The following is a 22,531-nucleotide window of genomic DNA, read 5'->3' on the forward strand; positions in this document are numbered from 1 at the left end:
TAAAACTAACAAATTCCATTCATTTACATTTTCCTTATCGTCACTTCTAAATTTCGACTTCGTCCACTGTTTAGAATGCTTTTATTCCAACAACTTACACAGGTACCCTGGGTTCCTGTCTCCTGTGTGTAGGGGCCCCAGTGTAGGGGCCCCGGTGCACTGCTCTGCCCGGGGGCCCATAATGTTGTTAAGATGGCCCTGGTCATGCTTACACTGAGGTACACTTACACCCTACCAGGTCATAAGCACCAAAAACAGATTTTTAACATTTGTTTTGATAGCAAAAAACTCTTATTTAAATAGAAAAGCTTCTGTAATAAACCAGATATAATTGAAGGCGGCAAAAAAACGCTCACAAAATCTTATAATATATGGATGATCAATGAAGAAAGCACCTATCAGCTTCAGAGGTGAATTCACAATCAGGCACTTTCTCCACGCCCCCCTCCCCCTCTAACCTCTCCTCAGCCAACCTGTCCACTTCTTTGGGATCCTGTCCCCTAACACTCTCCTCTATCCCCTGGCACCCTGTCCCCTTCCCTGATATCTCTAACACCACTTTATATGGAGTTTTTCAGCTTTATGGGCTATTTATTTATTATATTTTAGCATGTGAAAAAAACCCAGGAATAATAATTATTATATTAAGGACTTCATAAAGGGGGTGTGCAGACCCCTAATTGATAAGAGGTATCCCCATAGCCTGGGGGTGCCCCAATATATGGAAAATAGGAGCCATGAGGATCAGTTTTCACAATAAGGATGATAAGAGCCCCATCAGTGTAATGACGTACAGCAAAGTACCAGCAGGGTGGTCCCCACCTTCAGGGGTACCACAGAAACATCACCAGCATAGCAGGCACAGGTTGGCACTACAGGGAGAAAGACAGTGAGAGTCTGAGAGTGCCTTCTACCAGGTTCCCCATTGAGTAGCCCCCTACGAAAGTTGCAGCAAGTCTATTTGGAAAGTGCAGCTGGTGTGGAGGTTGGAGACTGTGTGGCAGAGGAGTCCCTGGAGAGTGGGATGGAGGTCCTGAGCATCTGTCCATTGTCCATCTGCATGACTACAATTGGGTGAGCTGAGTTATAATGTGGAAAGTCTGTGTGATACAACCTCTGGTCTGTGCCTGTGAACTACTGCTACCAGCAGTAGCAGCTGGTATCTAACCTGCTGTTATATTCTGAGTACTGTGCAGGAGTGTGCTGAGTGGAGAAAGCATTACTACCTGCTTATGATATGTGCAGGAGGAGACTGGAGTTTATATGTGTAAATCTTTGCAACTCTTATGCTTTTGTGTGTTGAAGGAAGAGGCGTTAACAAAGTTTGTTTCCTGCTTTAAACTGAGACGGCCTGGCGCCCAATATTACCCAATATTATTGTTATTGCACCCAGAGCCGTAACGAGGGTGGTGCGGGCGGTGCCGTCGCCCAGGGCGCAAGGTCAAGGGGGCGCAGCAGCCACCCGCTACCTGCCTCCAGAGAGAGACATTTACTTATAAGCTTCAACCCTTAAGTCCCGCAGTGGAACGCATGTGCGTTCCACTGACAGGAAGTTCGGCATTTGGAACGCAGTTTGCGTTCCAAATGCCTTCACCTCGTGGTCCCCCTTCTCCGCTGCCCAGTCCTTCATTCCTCCGGTGACCTGGTCCGGCCCGTTGCCCAGGTGGGCGATGCCCACCGCCCCAGCTCCTGGCTCAGGATTTCGCCCCCGGTCAGGTACACCTTGCCCCGCAGCCGAGCAGTGTCCCGTAGGAAGAGGGCTGTGCCGAACACCTCCCCGGCCTGTGCCCTAAAGCCCAGACGGCCGAGCTTCTCCGCGTACATGGAGCAGGTCTTCGTGCTGTTATTGGTCAGGTAGAACACCCGCTTCCCGGCATGCTTCAGCCCATTAACCAGTTTGGGTGCACCGGGCACGGCCTCGTCCTCCCGCCACAGCACCCCATCGCAGTCAAGCACCGTGTCCACCGAGGCCAGGAAACGCCGGGACAGCTCCCCTGACAGGCGTGTACACTTGGAGACCGCCATCTTTCTTCTGGGGCAGCTTGTGACAGGGCTGCTTAGATCATGGAGACACAGGTTATTACTGTTCAATCTGTTATGTTATTTACATATAGATAAATGATTGTACCACACACTGCAAAATAATTGTGGTACAACTGATTTTGAGTTATGAAGCTATGACATCTAAGTGACATGCAGTGAGTCATGTACAAAACACGATATACCTGACATGATGCATGGTTTGGTGAAAGAAAAAAGAAAAATATGTACATATTGCAGTTTTATGGCAAAAAAAATATACTTTTTTCAATACATCAGCTATGGTAAAATTTATGAGAAAATAAAATTTATTTACTGAGCTATATGAGAAAAACAGATTGTGTACATCCAGTCCAGCTGTCTCTTTCTATGTCCACATCTATTAAATGACACACTATAAATATATATATATATATATATATATATATATATATATGAATTATTTCAGTTAAGTGCTAGCCACACCCACATTAGGTTGGCCACACCCACTTGTCAAATGACACTCCTACTTACATGGGGGGGCGCCGGTGCCCTGTCTCGCCCAGGGCACCAAAACTTCTAGTTACGGCACTGATTGCACCACACACACTCTGGTGTCCACTCCATATCATGACTGTCTTAAAGACCTGTGTATTCAGGAAGGGGGGGTGGCGTTCGGTATTGGTTGCCCATACCCACCAGCTAGGCAACAAGGACCGAATGTAGTTCCATCATAGGCCACCAGGGGTACCCTTCAGATATGCATCAAATCAGGTTATACCTTATGTACTTATGGTTTTGAATGGTTTTCCTACAGTGCACCTAGATGGTCCATGTTTTTAGGCAGCTCCTGATTTTTTTTTACAGTAGGCCGGGGAGGGGGGAAATTCTTGAGAGACGAAATGTGCAAAACTTTAGAACCTTTAAATTAAACTTTTCAGTTTTAAATCCATACTTGCCAACTCTCCAGGAATGTCCGGGAGACTCCCAAAATTCGAGCCAGTTTCACGGACTCCCGGGAGAGCAGTCAAATCTCCCGCATCCCGCTACGGGCGTCTCAAAATGACGCAATTCGCGGTGAATCGCGTCATTTTGCCCCCGAAACAAAATGGCATTTCCGTCACGGGCGGGGCTAAAATTACGTGTTTGGCCATGCCCCATCCCCTCCCGCCCTCCAGTCTCATCCCTCTCCCGGAAATAAGTTGCCCAAAGTAGGCAAATATGTTTTAATCTAAAATACAGTACTGCTCGATTTAGCCTCATTTGTGGCTTACATTAGCCAAGAGTGTGAGGGGACGTAGCCTCGGACGTTTTTTGTCTTTGTAAATGAGGACCAGTGATTAACACTCCCGGGTCTGTCCTCTCTGCCAAAACTCTTCCCTCTAAACTGTGCACTGGAAATGAAGCAGTGACAAGGGTGATGTTCAAGAGCTGCACCCTGAAGGGCTGCATTGTGAATCTTCTGTTTTCTGGTATTAAATTGTTACACTATTATAACAAGATCACATCACTACTGCCAGAGACTGTTGCGTGACCTCAGCATGGGGCGCATGTTCTTGTTTGAATCTGGGATCTTTGTAAAGAAGTTTCCAAGAAGAATGCTGTGTACCACTTCCATTTTTTTTAAATGTTATGTTTTTATGGTTCAAGTTTCAGTACTATAGTCATTAACCTTTTTAGCTTGCTGTACTTTATTTAAAACCACATTACAAATAGCACGAATGTGTGGCAAACCATAGTAACCTTTTAACGTATTATAGACGAAGATGGTAACTGAAGACATGTACTCAAAAAAAATCCTTACTTCTTTAATTGTATCTCCTGTTTACGTGTACAGTATATGCTGTAGTAGTGTCAGATACCTGGTGAGTGCACACATCTCAACCACACGGCTGTAGCTCAGTCTCTCCTATGTCAGGTGATGCAGGTCAAAGAAGCAGGTGAAGTATATGTGAAGCGGGTGAAGTGGGGCACAGACACAGGTGATTAGAATAATGTGCCACCAGGTCATCTTCAGATGTGAATAAATTATGCAGCATTTAATTGCCAGCCCACTTTACAGAGCCCCTGGATAACACAATGAGCCTGATAATGATGCAAAAAAAAGTACCTGTACACCAGCAGTTCTGCACTTGTATCTTGAGTTGCGCTATTTTAATATACGAATCTGAGCGTGACCTGCCAGCTATCGTCTGGCTATCTATCGACTCTGTCTCTTTTAGTCAATACAGGACACAAAATTGTGAGGTTAATTCCATGGGGTATATTTACTAAACTGCGGGTTTGAAAGAGTGGAGATGTTGCCTATAGCAACCAATCAGATTCTAGCTGTCATTTTGTAGAATACCCTAAATAAATGAAAGCTAGAATCTGATTGGTTGCTATAGGAAACATCCCCACTTTTCCAAACCCGCAGTTTAGTAAATCTAGTCCTTAAACTTTTATGCCTTCAAATGTTCAATTTAGACTGAAACTCCACCCACTTTTTTACACCCCACCCCCTCCAACCACACATACACTTGTAGTCCCCCTGTTTTAGTGAGAACCGATGGGGCCAATAGGTGTCTTTTTGGTGTCCAGAACGCTGTCTGTCTTTATTTTATTTTGCAACCATTCATTTCTATTGCCTCAACATGACATCTGGTGGTAGAAAATGGGAACTGCATGTAAAAAAACAACTTAATTGAGCCTTAACACTGTTGAAAACACACTTTTGCAAGATGCAATGGGTTTCCTTAAAGCAACACGGAGTGTTACATAAGTGACACACAAAATGCATTTTTATAGTTTTTTTTCTTACTTACAAAACACATCTTCTGGCATGCATACATGTATTCATCACTATCAGTCGGCAAGACCTGCCCTGTAGCTGGTACAAGTGGTACGGATAAAATATACCATCCTAAGAGATGCACAGAGCCTGAATCGGATGCATGTGCACGCCCTTACTGTACATTGCCTAAATGCTTCCATCCCTTCCCTCCCCAATTCTGCCCTTCAAGTCGTAGGCACTCGGAAGTGTCATTTGTGTTTGGACATGAATTGGATGCAATTTCGTTCACTGGCGTGAAGTCCATATATGAGCATGTGCAGAGCAATTTCATGCAAAGGGAGTTACGTCGGAAAATGAACCAGAGCCTCAATGTCTGCAAACACCACATAATTACTACAAAAGTACTTCTGCAGTGTAGCTGAACAAAAAGTGTTGCGCTAATCTGGGTGGTGGAGCTGGTCAATAACGGCCACTTTGTCACAACAGTTATTAATGACTATTCTTTGAACCGACAGCCATTGTTTATTTAAATCATATTTCCTCTGCAGAGAACTTATTTCTTTGTAATGCAGTTTCTTTTCATTCACAATAATGTTCTTATGTATGATGCTTTCTAGTCTACACTTTAGCTACTGTACATCTGAAAATACTAGAAACAGAAAGGGCCCGATGCAGAGGTGTTCACAATGTGGGAGTAAATAAGTACATGAGGAAAATATCGTAATTTTACCCATATACAGAGCCGTGCATATAAGATACACTACGTAAAATGGTGTAGTACACACTCTGTATCAGCTGCAGAGAATTGAGGCTGGTAAGACGTGCAAAAAGGAAAAAGGGTATACATATCCACTTATAATAAAACATAACACAATGATGCCCCAAGGACTATACACAGGACACGCGGTCACTCCCTAAGGTTAAAGGAAAGGAAATTTCACAACCAGCAAAGAAAGGGGTTCTTTACAGTAAGGGCAGTCAAGATATGGAATTCACTGCCAGGGAAGGTTGTGATGGCAGATTCAATAGATATGCTTAAGAAAAGGTTAGTCAGATTTTTAGCGGAAAAGTGTATCCAGGGATACGACTGTTAATTAAAATGAAGGATAGTAGTGGATATAGGGTAAAAATAGGACTGCAATATTGAGTCTGGGGGGATTTTCACAACTGAAACAGATTGGCTTAATCTGGATCAATTTCAAATATAAGTGCTGGATCGCAGGAGATCCAGAATAGGTTGAACTTGATGGACTGGTTTCTTTTTTCAACCTCATCTACTATGTTAATATGTTACTATGATGCTGTAAAAAATATAACTCGCTGTACCGGGATTTCCTGAAATCAAGCTTTGAATTCCCCAGAAACATTCCTCACATTCTCAGCGTGCAGTTGGTAAACACACATAGATATATAAGCTGATTCTGGACTTCAGTTCAAGTATTGACCATTTGTCACATGACATGTGACTACTCCCCATACGTGTCTAGAATGGATTACCTTATTGAGTCATGCAGATGGAATCATCGTCCTGTCCACTTCATACCCTCTATGGCCCTAACAGAGCCATTACCATTATTTGCCCTTTATAAGACTGTCACACATATCAACTTTCATTCAAGAACAGTCAAGAGATGCCAAAATTTTATATATGCTCATTTTAGATGCTTTTTATAGCAGAAATTCCCAGTCCACCATCATGGTTGCAACAAACATCCATGACGGTCCACAGAAAGATGTGTTAGAACAGGGAAGCATTTCAGACAGTGCATAGGGGTTGGAGATGAGATAATAAATTATATCTTCACATTTAATTTTTTGCTTTACAAGAGTCTCTTTCTTTTAAATACCACGGTGGCTCCTTATATGCTATATTGGCATTCCACATGTAACATAATAACTAGTGCACAATTTACAACTAACCAAGTCAGATAAGTGAGTGAGATAGTGCCAAGATTTTATACATAATCTTGTAGTTTGGGAACAGCAGTACAGTTAATAACTGTAAAATACTGCACCCTTGATAAAAAAAAGCCCCTGTATATTTCACTTTTCTCTTATACTAGGAAGCTGCATAGCCAAGCCAATATTTGATTGATTTTTATCTTACTTAGTAAACAATGCTACATTTTATTGGTACTGTATAGTGTATAAATACTGCAAATCACATTCGGTGAATATTCACTTTAGTAATAACATACTATTGTGAGTTTCAGCTTGACTCGATCATAATGAGGCATCAGGTGAGTTTTCTTATACATACTATTAACATTTTTCTTATGTGCCACTCACAACATCTAGGGCCTGATTCATTAAGGTACTTAAATTAAGAAGTTTCTTCTTTAAGTCTCCTGGACAAAACCATGTTACAATGCAAGGGGTGAAAATTAGTGTTCTGTTTTGCACATAAGTTAAATACTGACTGTTTTTTCATGTAGCACACAAATATCAACTTTAAATTTCAGTGTACAAATAAGCTATCAAGTATTTGTGTGATACATGAAAAAACAGTCAGTATTATTATAACTTATGTGCAAAACAGAATACTAATTTGCACCCCTTGCATTGTAACATGGTTTTGTCCAGGAGACTGAAATAAGAAGTTTCTCAAGTTAAGATCCTTAATGAATCAGGCCCCTAGTTTGCAGAGCTGTGAAATAATTTCTGAAGCAGAATCCTTACATTAGTTTAAATAAGTTTTTATGTCACTCCAGATACATAATAAGCCCTAAAACAAAAATGTGGTACTTTTTTGTTTTGACAGCGAACACGGTAGCAAATATAAACACATGAATCTCCAACATACTTAACTTATATGTCTGTAGTGAGTTGTTTTTTCATTTTTATTTAATCTACTTAACCAACTAAAATGTAACATTAGTTCTATTTTAGAATGTAAAGATTTGTGAGACTGTAGATGACATGGTATTATAGACACTGCTCTTGTCTCTAATATCCGACTTAAAGACTTTGAACTACCAATAGCTTTTAGGGGTTTTCATAGACTCCTTGATATTTGCTCTCTACCAATGGATCTAAAGGTAATGAATATTTTGGCAATAAATCGCTATCTATTGAGACAATGTCTGATTCTTTTTTATAACGACATACCAAAAAAACTCTGCAGTTTTCCATCGCATTAGTGCATACAAGTGAATATAATTTGTTATAGTGTATTATTATTTTTTGGTATTAAAAAGTACCTGTTCTTCAAATTTAACTTTAGTGAATTGTTATCTTGATCCTTATTCGCATAGATTTAGAACCGTTCTACATACTGACCCTTAAAATCTCTGGTGGCCTTATAACAAAGACTACCTCACATATCTGGTGGGTTTAGTATACAGACCCCATACTATAGAAACTCACTGTACCATTTAAAGAGCCAATTGCCTAGCAGATCCACCCACCCGCCCCTCCAGTCACAAGCTTTTCTTAGCGGATATCAACTCTAAATATGTAATAACAGCATGGCACATGTGCAATGACGTAAAATAAAATACCATGGAAAACAGCTGCTGGTCATAGATGCACCAGATTGATCACAGATCTAAAAGAATGTCACACACCTGACTGTTGGGATAGTCTCTTAGAATCGGGACTGTCCTACCTGAATTGGGACAGTTGGGTACTAACTAAAGTGACACATTCCATTAATAAAGTAACTTTCTCATGTACTTAATAATGCATTTATATATATATTTATGGATGTATATGTATACATATATACATGTGTCTGTTTGTTTGTTTACGTGTGTAGATCTATGTTTCAGATGTATATCTGTCTATGCATTTTTTTTAAAACAAATGATAAATATATAAAATGGTGTTATGTTTCATTAACATCCTCTTCATTATCTCACCGCACCTTCATCATCCTCCATTTTACCGTTTAGCCCTTTATTATTACCCCTTCCATCATTTAATCTTTACATCCCTCTCCTTCATCGTCCCCTTCCAATATCCCACCTTCCATCATAAGACACCCTGTCATCATTACCTTCATCACACCTCCCATCCCCTACACTGTAGAATGCAGCAGATCGTGTCCAGATCCTGCTCCCTGCAACAAATCCCTTTTATTGCTGGGAATGTAGATTTTACCTTCAGAGCAGTAAAGTATATGACAGAACAACAGGCTCCAGTGCAGTGCTGTGTAATACCCTTCTCGTCTGGGAAAGTAGATTATATGTTTTCAGCAGTGAGAGATTTAAAGTGATTGCCCCCTTTGTGCATCCTGTAACTCACATGTAACAGACACTGGCATGACATGATAGGACATGTAGTTTCTCAGCAGCTGGAGAGACCAAAGGGTGTGTCAGGTCTGCTGGCTGGTGTAGGGGGTGTAAGCAGGGTCATTTCACCAGTCAAGTTGGAGGGGTTTGGATATCTCACCACTTAAACAAAAGGTATAGATCCACCCCTGGTCAGAGGACAGGTGATGACATCAGGTTATACTCATAACAGGTCCTGATTTGTGCCATGACAGATGGCTAAAGTGATTCGGTAGAAATGTTACTTGCCTGGTTTTTGACTCTCCGATACCATCACTTTGCATCTGTAGATGATGTCATTGGCCTTGCACCGGAGAGACATGCAGCTCTGAGAGACTGTCTCTTTCCTGTGTAGAGCGTTTGTGCCACTCACAGCATTTCAGGTGATGATGTCAGCTGGCAGGCCAGGATATCTGTACACCAGAGGTGCTACGAGTCCCACAAATGAAAGTTGGCCTCTGAAAATCTGAAGACCCTTCTGCATATCTTCCCACATTTACATATCCTATATCAGGACACGGCCACGCTTCCTCCGAAAAGGGGTTGAGAAAAGTTCGGGGTGTGACCACATCATGATGGTCATAGCCATGGTCCTGGCTCCCAACTCCCTTCCCCCAAAAAGACTCTTGAATTGCCATTGCTAGTGGGGACATACCTCCCAACTTCCCAGGAGTCGAGACAAACGTTCCAACCATGGGACAGTCCACTCACAACGGTACTGGGAGGTATGCTTCTGGGAACATGTCCCTGAAGGAGCAAAACACTCAAACTTGGATCTGTCCCCAGGGACGTTGGGTCACACGAACTTAGCTGCACAATTTTGTTATACTACCAACTCATATTCTAACACACAGACACCAATACGAATTGTGTCAAAATACCTGATTAATATAATACCTGATGCAGACATATGTATCACAAAGCCAAACATTTTAACCTTATATATATTCCGAGAAATATATTAAATATCTAAATATTTACTTTTTAATGACTAAAAGGCAATCCAGCTAAATATCTATATTAGCCTCTTGTTTACCTCTCTTGGCTCACAACAGTATATTGTTTAGGCTCATCTACATGATTGGGAGAAAAGTTGGTCACTGCTGTGATAAAAAGGTGACAAAATTTGGCACAACTTTAGCAAACTTAACAACAGTAACAAAACAAAGTAAAAACATTTGCGAGTGACTGCTGTGGGCGCTGATTTGGAATGAACCTTTTTAGTGAAGTCTCTTTAACTTATCAGTGTTCTATATATACAATGTATTAGCTATAATAGAATACAGTTTCTTAAATAGGTTTAATTAAGGTTTATGATTTTTGCGTTTGCCAAGAATTGGTTTTGTCAAAGCGTTGTCACTATATACAGTGTCACAGTTGTGGAAATTGACCACTTGTTCATTGGAAAACTGAACAAATTGCATAATTGCCACAGGATTTATTGCCAACCCCTAGCAACCCTAACAACATTCCCCTCCCACAGTTACTCCATAAGGGGGTATTCGTTAGGTGCCAGTGGTGATAGTAAGGTGTTTGGTCTCTGGGAGAACCCCTCTCCTAGACTAGGTCCCAACTATCTTGTAGTGTGTTATTTAGGATACATGTCCTGACCCCCCCAAAGTTCCTAGTTCCATAGGTGTTGTCACAAACGCCCAGCCTGTTTCAGATACAGCAATCTGAAAAGCTGGCCATGACTGGAGTCACCTTAGTCACTCACCAATGAATACACCTTTTCTGCCACCATGAAAGATTGAATATAGTGTCCTTACATTCACCAAAACCACTTATTAATGTTTCACACTTAAATCACATACACATGTAGCATGAGCCTCACTGGGCTTTGTAAGTTCACAAAAAATCACAGAGATTAGATTAGATTTAATCTAATCTGAAAAATGTTTCCAAGGCTTAATTACAAAACAGTTATTAACAAGACATACAGAATAAGTTGCACAAATAAGTTTCAGAAATAAAATAGGGAATAAAACCTACAAGTTAAGACTTAGGGCTAGATTTACTAAGCTGCGGGTTTGAAAAAGTGGGGATGTTGCCTAAAGCAACCAATCAGATTATAGCTTTCATTTATTTAGTACCTTCTACAAAATGACAGCTAGAATCTGATTGGTTGCTATAGGCAACATCCCCACTTCTTCAAACCCGCAGCTTAGTAAATCTAGCCCTTAGTGTGTGTGAGGGAACACAATTGAGAAAAATGAATCATCTCTGTCTTGATAGACTTCCTCATGAAAATGCACACGTTATTGTCTAAGGGAGAAGATTTGAAACCTTTTTCCACATAGCTAACCTCCAGGGGGGAGGGGGGGTGAGAGCTGTCAATAAGGACAGATTGATCTACAGAATGTCACAGGGCTTTCAAAATGAGTTAGGGATATCCTGAGATCTGGAATGTTCACAGGGCCTGAGTTCTCACCTCTGCTCATTCTGCTTGACCGATCACGTCCACATCCTCTGCATACAAAAAGATGCCTATCTATCCCTGGGTCTGGCTAATTTCAAAACATTATTGACACTTGCATAGGTTCAGACTGTCATACATGAATTCAACAGAAAATAACAATCAGTCATTAGATATACTACATAATCGTCACAGGTGTACTGTCCAAATCTGGATTAGTGGCAGCAAAGAGTAGATCCAGAGAGAAAACCTTTACAACGCCTGATTAGGAGAGAAAGGCGCAGCCCTTGCAGAGAAGAGGGATAGGAATACTGGTCTTCATTTAAAATGGTCTGCATTTAGGAAATTCTGGAATCGTTAATTGTTACGCAGCCGCATGAAATCTAAGTGGGTATTTTGCGTTGCCTGCAAAGACTCTATACTGGCAACTCTAAATTCACACTCAACTTCGCACTCATAAGTGGTACCTGTACAGGCAACTCTAAATCCTCACTTACATGGTACTGTAAACACTGTACTGATAGGACCCTCATAGCCCCAAACCACATACATAACCATTGGGAATACTGTATGTCTGAGGGCAAATTGTTATCTGTCTAACCTGAGCAGTCTGTATTTATGTGTAACTAAGAGTTGCTGGAGGAGAACATAATTAATGTTTCATGATATGTGGTTTGTGTTGCGCCTATGCCTTATTGACATCTTAAAACACTATCCATAAAAGCAGTCAGCGCTACAGGGAATATGAGATATATAACCGTGTACACCTACATTAGGCTACATACCATGTCTACCTGTTCATTTGACTTAATCCATTGGATTATTTTTAAGACTTTAAAATCTGTAAACACCTGCCATGTGAATTATACTTTTACAAGGCTCCAGAAAATGTTTACTGCAGATTAATAAGCATTTCTGATGTCATTGCAGGTGCAGAAAAGATCCGTCTATGTGTATGCTCTGCTCTTTCTTTGGACTCCTGTGCTGATAAGAACCTGTCTGGAAGACTATCGAATACACAGGGCAATTAGATACATCAACAGCACTATAATTCAGTAAGTATAAAGGTTACCGTGTCCGGGGGTAATGTTGAGTTGTAGTACCTCCACCAAGGTAATTATGGGATCTTCTGCTTGCCTTTCCCTCTGAAATTCACCAATAATGGACAGAACTATTGGGTGAAGCCCGTAGGTGTATTGATGTATAATAGACCATTATGTGAATATGTGTCAGTAATCAATTGTCTCTAAATTACTACTGTATTCATAGATGCCCTTTACCCCCAACAAGATCTCCACTATCCAGCACACGTGTATTTATATATGCCTATGTAGTTGATATCATTAGTTGGGTCAGGCTAATTGACACTGATCGGTCTGTCCGATTAATATTATTTTATCACTGTGATAAAAAATATAGTTGCACAGTAATTCATCAAGTTTATCTTGCCAAGACAGCACCAGCAAAAATTGGGTATGTTGACGAAACATTTCTACTCCAGAGATTGTTATCACTTCCTGCTTTCAGGGTTGGGTACGATTTGCCAACGCTGAACCTTTCGACGGTCAGAGCGTCAACGCCAAAATGTCGACAGTCAGAATGTCAACAGGTTCTGTGTGTCTACATGGTTAAGATAGTGACATTGTGACTGTCGACAGGTGGTAAAGTGGACAGTCACAATGTATTGTGCCGGAACCCAAGCACAATATAGCCTCCGGACCTGCCGGCTCAGTACGGAAATAATACAATAAAAATATAAAAATAAAACATCAATACATAAATAAAAAAATAAACTGAGTGCCCCACCCCCAAAAAAAACAAACCAAACTTAACCCTAGTGCTGCTAGGAAAATCGGAGGGATATCAAGTGTGGGGTTCCCCATATTTTACTAGTACCAACAGTAGGCTTTGTCAGCCGGAGCTGGTGACACTATAGCAGGGGAACCAACAGTGTGGGGTCCTCCTGCCATAATGACAACCAACCGCAAGATAGTCAGCACAGGGCTGGATTCCCTAGGGAGATGGGGTCTGCGGACAAAAAGCAGTCGTCATCCCCACCCCCTAGCAGTAGCCTCACACCTGGGAGGTGGTTGTGGGGTAATAACAAATATTTTATGGTTAAAAACATAATTTTGTCCCTGGTACACTACAGGACCTGGCAAGCCCAGGCTGCCATTAGCAGCTTGGGCATGCTGGTAGTACTACAAATACCAGCACACCAGCATACCCATGGATGCAAGGACATGCTGGCACCTGGAGAACCAGAAGTGCCAGCATTCCCTGGCACCCAGGGCCCGCTGGGATCTGTAGTACATGAAGACAAAATGTAAAAAAAAGTACATCCCGTTTAAAAAAAATAATTTTATTTGAAATGAAAAAAACTGTAGTACTCACCAGCATCCAGATACTTCATCTGTAAACCATACATGGAGATCTTGCAGCTTGAAACCTAAAAAAAAAATACCATGTCCAAAAAACAAAACAAACACATTCTCAGTGCTGCTGCATTGAAACAAAATAATCCACAGAATCCTTACATGTTAAAAAATAAAATCCATGTAGAACGACGCTAACTAGCTCTTCACGTGAAGAGCTCCCGCCGTGCAATGAGAGAACTACAGCCACTAGGTCTATTTATAACATGGGGCTTTGCCATGGCCACAGTGCTGAGGTCATGGAAATCCCCATGAATCAGTAAGGCTAGCTTGCGTAATGACGCACGCTAGTCCTATTGATTCATGTGAATTTCCTACGATCTCATTACTTTGCTACCAGTCGACAGTCACAATGTTGCCATTTTATCCATGTAGACACACTGAACCTGTCAAATTCTGACTGTCGACATTTTGGTGTTGAGAGTTTGACTGTCGACGAGTTCATCGTTAACAAATTGACCACATTCCGCATATGGATGGGTTCTACTATAGTGGATCAATTGCATGCATCTCCGCTATTACCTCCATATTTGCCTTGTGAGCACTGCTGCATGCCAGGTGCTGGTTTGGTAATGAGATTTAACAGATCATTTACCATGATCCTCTTTTTTGCCTCATGCTCCTTCAATCTCAGAGGCTGGTCTTAATGTACAGTTATACTTAATATATGCTGCAACTGTGCTCCAATAAAACAGAGCTCTGCGCTGGCAAATTTGTACGGCCCCATGTGGTGGTATTAAGTTGGGTTTTTCTTTCCATCCAAATGCAGAAAGATCAAGAATCAACACGCCTACGTTGTCAAGTTCTCAGAAGAACAATGCCAGCAGCTTAATGATTCCGACATAGCTACTGCTCTGCAGCACGAAAATACTGAGAGGGTTTTAAATGCGTTTAAAAATCAGAGGATTTATAAAGGGACAAATATGGTGTTCGCTTCTTTCAAAGACATATACAATAATAAAACAAAGCAAATTGGTAGGTTGCATGCAGAATACCGTCTCCTTTACCCTGTTGGGTCTGGTTTGTCACCAGTGGGATCTCTGCTGAACAAACCACCTTTTTCGGGATGTGTGATATTCTACACTTTTCTCTCTCCGTGTACAGCATCCTGCACTTTCCCTAAGAGTCCCAGTAACATCATAGACAAACTTCCTGTGCTTAAAAAATATAATGATAGATCATTTGTTTATACTCGTGTCTACAGAAAGGAAACCAGTAAACAAGCTGTTGGCCGGGCTCTGGAAAGCATTAATATGGTGGTTCCAGTCTATCGCTGTCATCATTATGGCTGTTTTAAATGCTTTACAGAAGACTATGGTAATAAACGCATCCAGAATGAACGCTGTGTCACAGACAAAGACTTTAATAGGACTTAGACCAAGAATAAACATTAATAGAAGAAAGTGCGACACAAATGTAAAAGTAGTAATTGATATTTAATAATGTTAGTTATAGAATTAAAAATACCCAAACAGTACGTCTAAATACCTAGAAACCATTCTTCATCTTTGGAGCAGATTAATGAAAAAGTATCTGTGTATTGCTGTAACAAGAGCAATGGTATTCAATGCATTGATACAAATAAACTCTCAAGGAACAATACAGATAAAGTGACACATGATGCATCATATGTGCTACAATAAGTTCCACAATGACTTTAATAAATGACGCGCCAATTTAACTAATAGAATTGCAATTTATTTCCTGTTTTTATACACACGTCACTAATCTGAATGCAATTTTTTTTTGCCTGCAGGAAAAATCCTGGCAATTTTTGAATGTAGCGCACGAAGGGCCTGAGTCATTAAGGAGAGCAAAGCACAAAAAAAAGGAGTAACTTTACACCTTGGCAAAATCATGTTGCATTTGAGGGAGAGGTAAATTTAAAATGTGGGGACAGATTTAAAGTTGCGATAGGTCATATCCTAGATCAGTGATGGGCAAACTATAGCCCACGGGCCAGATCCGGCCCACTTAGAGGTTCTATCCGGCCCGCCAATATTTTAAAAAATTTCATTAAAATATGCCTAAGATTATTAAAATAGAATTATTTGTTTTTATATTTAAATAAAAAAAATAGATACGAGGAACTTATAGAAATGCAGTCACAGCTTCATTCATCCCATTAGTTTTATAAAAATTTGTATTATATATTTCGATATTTGAGTTTTTTGATAAATTATATTGGCCCGTCTAAAGTTTTTCTTTTTTATTTGGCCTGCTCCTGAAAAAGTTTGCCCATCACTGTCCTAGATCAACCTTAAATTCCAGTGTAAATATAACGGGCCTGATTCATTAAGATTATTGAAGAAAGATGTTAATACAAACAGTGTCAGGCCTATTTATTGATTATAGAGAACTTAGCTACTTAATTCAACCCTAAAAATAAAATTGTATTCTGTGACCTGTAAGATTTTATAAATATATGCAGTAATAAAATGTATATATTACCCAGTATTGTTTTATTACTGTGTTTGTTATCAGTTGCAAAGCACTCTGGAATCTGCAGGCGCTATATAAGTAAATGTTGATGATGATGATGATTGTTCTCTAGTTGCTCTAGAGCCAGGTTCTCAAATTGTGATATGAGTTTCACAAGGGGAACCTCATATAGATTCAAGGGGAATTTCAGACTATTAGACAGAACATTACATTTATTAGTAGTAAAACATATATAAATCAATCAGGAGTGGCTTGGTATACATTTGATCAGACTAGGGTGTAATAGGTATAAAAAAAAAAAAAATAAGGGGATACTTAGCAATCATTTACACAGGGGTAAAAAAAAAAACAACAATTAAAAGACTGATTCCACTTCTAACTCCAACTTAAAATGTATATATTTTAAAAAGCTTAAACTGTAAGGGTCAATAATATAAAATATTGTGGTACTTGGCATTGATAGTTGGTTACATACATTCTCTTGTAAAGCCTATATAACAGCTGCTATTACCTCTTTGGTTACACCATTTAAACTGCAGGGTAAGAGTATATAGAGCCCACAATCAGTAGCATCATTCTCCCTACAACACTATGTACTATTACTGCTTTCAGTTCATGCACATAATAATTTCTGCAACTTAATGTGACATTTACATGCACCTATCATGTATAGTGACACCATCCAGCACAATGTACACAGTGATAGCCCCATACTGCTCTATGTATATTGCTCCCTCATTATAACAACAGCTTAAAACACATGTCAAGAACTGGTTTCATGGCTAATGTGGCTTATAATGTTATTGATCTATTTTAAAGCACTCCTACCAGGGGCGAACGGACCCAAAAAAAAAACACCCCCTGCTCCGTTTCTTCAGCGCTGTCCTATACAGCAGCCGCGGCGCTGTCTAAGAAGCGTCCGCGGCGGTGCTGTATACACTACAGCACCGCCGCGGACGCTTCTTTGACAGCGCCGCGGCTGCTGTATAGGACAGTGCAGCTATAGCGGCCACTTAGTTAGCGCAGGGGGGGGGGGGTTTCTGGAGACTCAGAAACCCCCCCCTGCGTGCGGCACTGCCTACGCTGAGAGAATACCTGGTGGTCAGTGAGAGTGGCATGGTGGGGCCTCACAAACCAACGACAATAATAATACTAATAAAATATAATTATTATTAGAATTTGTCATCCTGACAAATATCAGGTTAATAAGGGATATTGTCGCACAAGTTTCATATAGAGAGACTAATTTATTACTCTCGTAGACACCAATGTATGTACATTAATTATTGTACTGTTGAGGTGGTACCCACCAATTTGTAGCAGTACAAAACAAATATTATTTGAAAGTAGATAACTTTTTTGTGAGACTCAATATGTAAATTATAATCAGTGACAACAATACTCACGTTGGAATTAAATTACATTTGTGGCCTTCAATATTAGGTCAGAATATTCCACCTGTTTATATTATTCCTAGTAGGTTGGTTTCATATTGTTTTTTAGTTTTCTTTGGCTTGAAAAAGCACACAGCGAAATGCGTAGTTTTAATTAATTCAAGTGAGATAACAGTAAAATTAATTTAAAAAAAAAAACATAATAAGAACTATATAAATACAGGGATTATAAGGCATACACAACAGATTTTATTATAACTTTAAAGTCACATATTCACTTTGTTATTTCGCTGTTTTAAATATATCCATTTTAAAGATTATAAATAAAATTGCTGTTTAACAAAATTGGTGGGGTTTATAATCATTGGTTAGAATGATGTTTTTCAGAGACTGTCAGTGCACCATGTTAAAGCCAATTCTCTTTCTCTAACCTCAAATATCAGGTTAATACAGCTAAGCAATATGACATGCTGGGAATTGTAGTCCAACCCATCTTGTATTATGTAAGAATCAGTCTTGTTCGCTTGATGAGACTCTGCGAGATGTTAGGGCAATAAAACATTGTTGATTTGTGCTCAGACCTCTACAAGGTGCAAGCAAAAATATCAACAGCATTTTACTTAACGTAATACCCGGAATGGCAAAACAAGGCTGTGACGAGCGTTCGCACTTAATTGAATTCCCATGTTAAACTACAATTCCCAGTAGAGAAAAACAGAATACTACTTCAGAGAAATCTTATTTTCCCACAAGCTGTGCCACCACACTGATTTAAAACCTAAGCATACATTTATATAGTGAAATAGTTGGCACAGTCACAGCTTAAACATAAAGAAGTAGATATAAAGTCACATATAGAGCAAATGTGCATTAAAGTTTATTTTTACATAAACACATATAAACATGGGAACCTTAGAGATTTTTATAGCAGTCTCGCAGTTTTTAATATAGGCAAATCGTTATCATTGTGTTTGAGGCATATAAAGAGATAAAGAAAAAAAAAAACATATATAGTGTAGTAGCTCTTTGCAAAATGTCACTAAAGGTAGTTCTTAATTCAAAACACAAAGTGCACAGGCATGTATGAAATAGTAACACTGATCCCAGTTTTGTTTCACAGAAGAACCAATTGACTGTGCCCTTTAAAACAAACATGTGGTTTCCTCTATGTATGCTCCTCTGAAGTAATCTTCAATAACAAAAAGTTCTTATAAGAATATTTATCCCCTCAACAATGGCAGTACAAAGCGAGATATAGTGTGGTAAACTAATATATAGCATACTTGCCAGCTCCCGGGGGAGATGGCATTTCTCCCTCATCCCGGATTTCACCTGACGCGATTCTCGGTGAATCACTCCATTTTGTAGGGCGGGAGGGGGCGGAACGAGGCCAATCGCGTCATTTTGGCCCCGCCCCCCCACGACGCAAATTACGGTTTTGCGGGGGGCGGGGCCAAAATGACGCCATTGGCCTCATCCCGCCCCCTCCTGCCCTCCAGTCACGCCCCCTTGTTTCCGGGAGTTGGCAACTATGATATATAGCCTAACACACTCACATTCCCAGTAGGCAGATCTTTATATAGACAACATTCCATTCACACCCTGAATACATCACAGCCGATAAGAGCAAGTGTAGCATTGACCAAAATAATAGGGTGTACACTGGCTGACAGACAGTTATTGCAGCTAATTATTGTGAATCAGAGATGGAGAAGTCCCATAGAAATGTATATTTTTTTATATCTATTATGAAAGTTTCTAACCCACCAACAGGAGAACAAAGCTGGGAAAACTGAACATACGGTTATACGGCACAGGAGGAGCTCAGCTGCAACCCAAACATTACTTTATTCTAGTGCCAAAATGTTCCACCAATCAGATTCCTTTTCCTCTGATGTCACTAGTATCTGGGCAGATTTCTTCCAGCTCCTGACTCCCCCAGAAATCTTTATACATCCGTTCCCTAACCATAATGCTGCATGAAGGGGCTCAGTGAAGGTGGCAGTGACGGTGTGTAAGTGTCTGATATGGTCACACACAGCATAAAAGGACAGCTGTCCAGCCTCATAATCCAGATATATCCTCACTCTATCACAGGGAATTTTGTAAGGTAACCAGATCACTTTAGTGTCATGTGTCACTGAAAACTGATTATTATACCTATCCAAACACCAGGACTTGTTATTATCTCCAATGTATGACTGATCTCCTTTCCTGTCTATACTAGGATAACACATCCCTACCCCCCACCACTCTGATTTACTGATCTCCACTTCCCAGTAATGTCGCCCTGAGGAAAATCTCCCGATGCTTATTACCTGATTACACTGAAATCTTTCATTTGTTTCTAGACATTTCTGGTTTATATCTGACCTGGATACAGTTTTCCTGTCACCTGATATATGTATATTATTACCAGTTGTGTTTTTATCAAGCAAAATATCTGTAGCTTCCTGCATATAGATCCCCATATTTATCCCTATTGTTATATCAGATAATGTATGTAATTTTTCTGAGATGAGACCCACATCCAAATCTCCTACACCATGAACCTGGTCATCATGTCTCTCTCTGTCCTCAGTATCACACAAGTCATCTGTGTCTGGTTCCTGTAAGACAGTCACTGGATCAGTCATGTTACACAGCTCCTCAATGTGACGCATCTTCCTGGACAGCTCGTCCTTCTTTATTTCCAGCTGCTGGATCAGATCAGAAACAGAGAGTGAAACGCTCTCTTCCTGCCTGGAGATCTCACTCAGGACTCTCTTCTCTAGATCTTCCAGCTGTCTCCTGATGTCTCTAAACAGGGCAGTGACTCTCTCTGTTACACCAGATGCTTTTTTTTTTTTTCTCTCCTGCGCTCCTGCAGACTCTGGACTCTTCTCTCAGTCTCCTCTCTCTTTGTGGTCAGTTTCTGCAGAACATTTCTCAGTTTCTCCTTCTTCTTCTCAGAGGCTTCATCCAGAGTCTCCACATGGTGTACCATGTGTTCTCCAACCAAACTGCAGGACACACATATACAGACAGAGTCCTCAGTGCAGTAATACTCCAGGATCTTCTTATGAATGGAGCATTTTCTGTTACCGAAATTAGTGGTGGGATCAGATAAGACGTGTTCTGCTGACTTGCTGTGTACTCTCAGGTGATTATCACACAGAGAAGAGTCACACAACAGACAGGATTTAGAAGCAGGTACAGGAAAATGAATACAGTAAGTGCAGAAGATCCCAGTCCCCTCCTGATCTGGCTGAGTAGAAAGAAATCTCCCCACTATGTTACACAGAGGAATGTTCCTTATCAGTGCAGGACGCTCCTGACACTCTGCTCTGCATTCAGGACAGGTATAAACTCCAGACCCCTCCTGTGTATCCAGCACACGATCAATACAGACCCGACAGAAGTTATGTCCACATTTCAGTGATACAGGATCTGTATAAATGTTCAGGCAGATGGAACAGACCAGCTCCTGTCTCAGATCAGCAGACGCCATCGCTGACAGCAGAAGAGAGAAATGAAAATGAAAGTCTCTGACACAAAGAAATCAATGGGTGTGTTTCACATAAACTGCATACTTTTGATGCCTCTCCTTGTTGCACAAATTTTCTACTTAATTAAACTTATATTCACATCAATAAATAAAGACACTAACACAAATTTAGATCTTTGGCAAAAGGTCACAGTTTATTAACTGACATAACTTATGGTGGCGGCGAAAGCCTTTGCAGGTCAGCTACCAACTAATACCTGAACCAAAACAATGTATGGCTGACTGGCACTAACCATTGGTTCCAAAATATACTCCTTTATAATTTGACCAAATGCTAGATCTGGCGTCAGTGTGACTACTCCCCTTCCGGATTTATAATGACATGCCCACACAAAGCAGGTCAAGGGATCCCCCCACACAGAGGGACCAAGAGCTATGTTACTTCGAAAAGGGCAGTGACCTGCGGTCAATCAGCGTAAGTACTATTATCACGGTTCTGCAGATAGGATTCTTGATCTGCCCAATTTAACACTACTCCTAGCAAGGCGCGGGGTCTAACAAATGGACAGTGTTCACCAGGGACCGCCACAAGGTGGTTTGGTCTTAGCTGTGTATGGGCGCAGGTCGCTGCCCATACTAGGAGTATCAGGCAAGATCTTTTAGAGGAATGGGAAGGATGAAACTTGCAGATAGCAAGTAACGGCAGGAGAGATGGAGCCAAAGCTCAGAAGACAATTGAGAAACTAGGAGTGGTGGAGCCTGAGCTCTGTAGACGAGCAGTACAGCAGAGTGGTGGAGCGCAACCTCTGTAGACAAACAGTACAACGAAGTGGTGGAGCGTAAGCTTTGTAGAAAAGCAGTACAGCAGAGTGATGGAGCGTAAGCTCTGTAGGCAGGCAGTACAGCGGAGTGGTGGAGCGTAAGCTCTGTAGACAAGCAGTACAGCGGAGTGCTGGAGCGTAAGCTCTGTAGACAAGCAGTACAGCGGAGTGATGGTGCGTAAGCTCTATAGACAAGCAGTACAGCGGAGTGGTGGAGCGTAAGCTCAGTAGACAAGCAGTGCAGTGGTGAGATGGAGCGTGAGCTCTTGTAGACAGCGGTATAGCGGGAAGAGATGGAGCGTAAGCTCTTGTAGCCAGTGGTACAACGGGATGAGATGGAGCGTAAGCTCTAGTAGACAACGGTACAGCGAGGTGAGATGGAGCGTAAGCTCTTGTAGACAGCGGTACAGCGGAGTGGTGGAGCGAGAGCTCTGAAGACGAATGGAACGCACAGGAAGCAATGGAGCCACGTC

The 22,531-nt window shown here is 40.9% G+C and overlaps 1 protein-coding gene across 1 annotated transcript; it reads right to left on the reverse strand.

Annotated features, from left to right (window-relative positions):
* Window positions 1-19,267: 19,267 nt before the first annotated feature.
* On the reverse strand, window positions 19,268-21,240 carry LOC142150212 (E3 ubiquitin/ISG15 ligase TRIM25-like). The gene is given in 2 exon segments (XM_075205419.1): window positions 19,268-20,598; window positions 20,601-21,240. Coding segments are annotated over 2 exon segments (1,641 nt in total). The 3' UTR covers window positions 19,268-19,597.
* Between the last annotated feature and the right edge of the window lie 1,291 nt (window positions 21,241-22,531).

This window comes from Mixophyes fleayi, chromosome 4 (assembly GCF_038048845.1).
Source record: "Mixophyes fleayi isolate aMixFle1 chromosome 4, aMixFle1.hap1, whole genome shotgun sequence".
NCBI classification, from domain to species: domain Eukaryota; kingdom Metazoa; phylum Chordata; class Amphibia; order Anura; family Limnodynastidae; genus Mixophyes; species Mixophyes fleayi.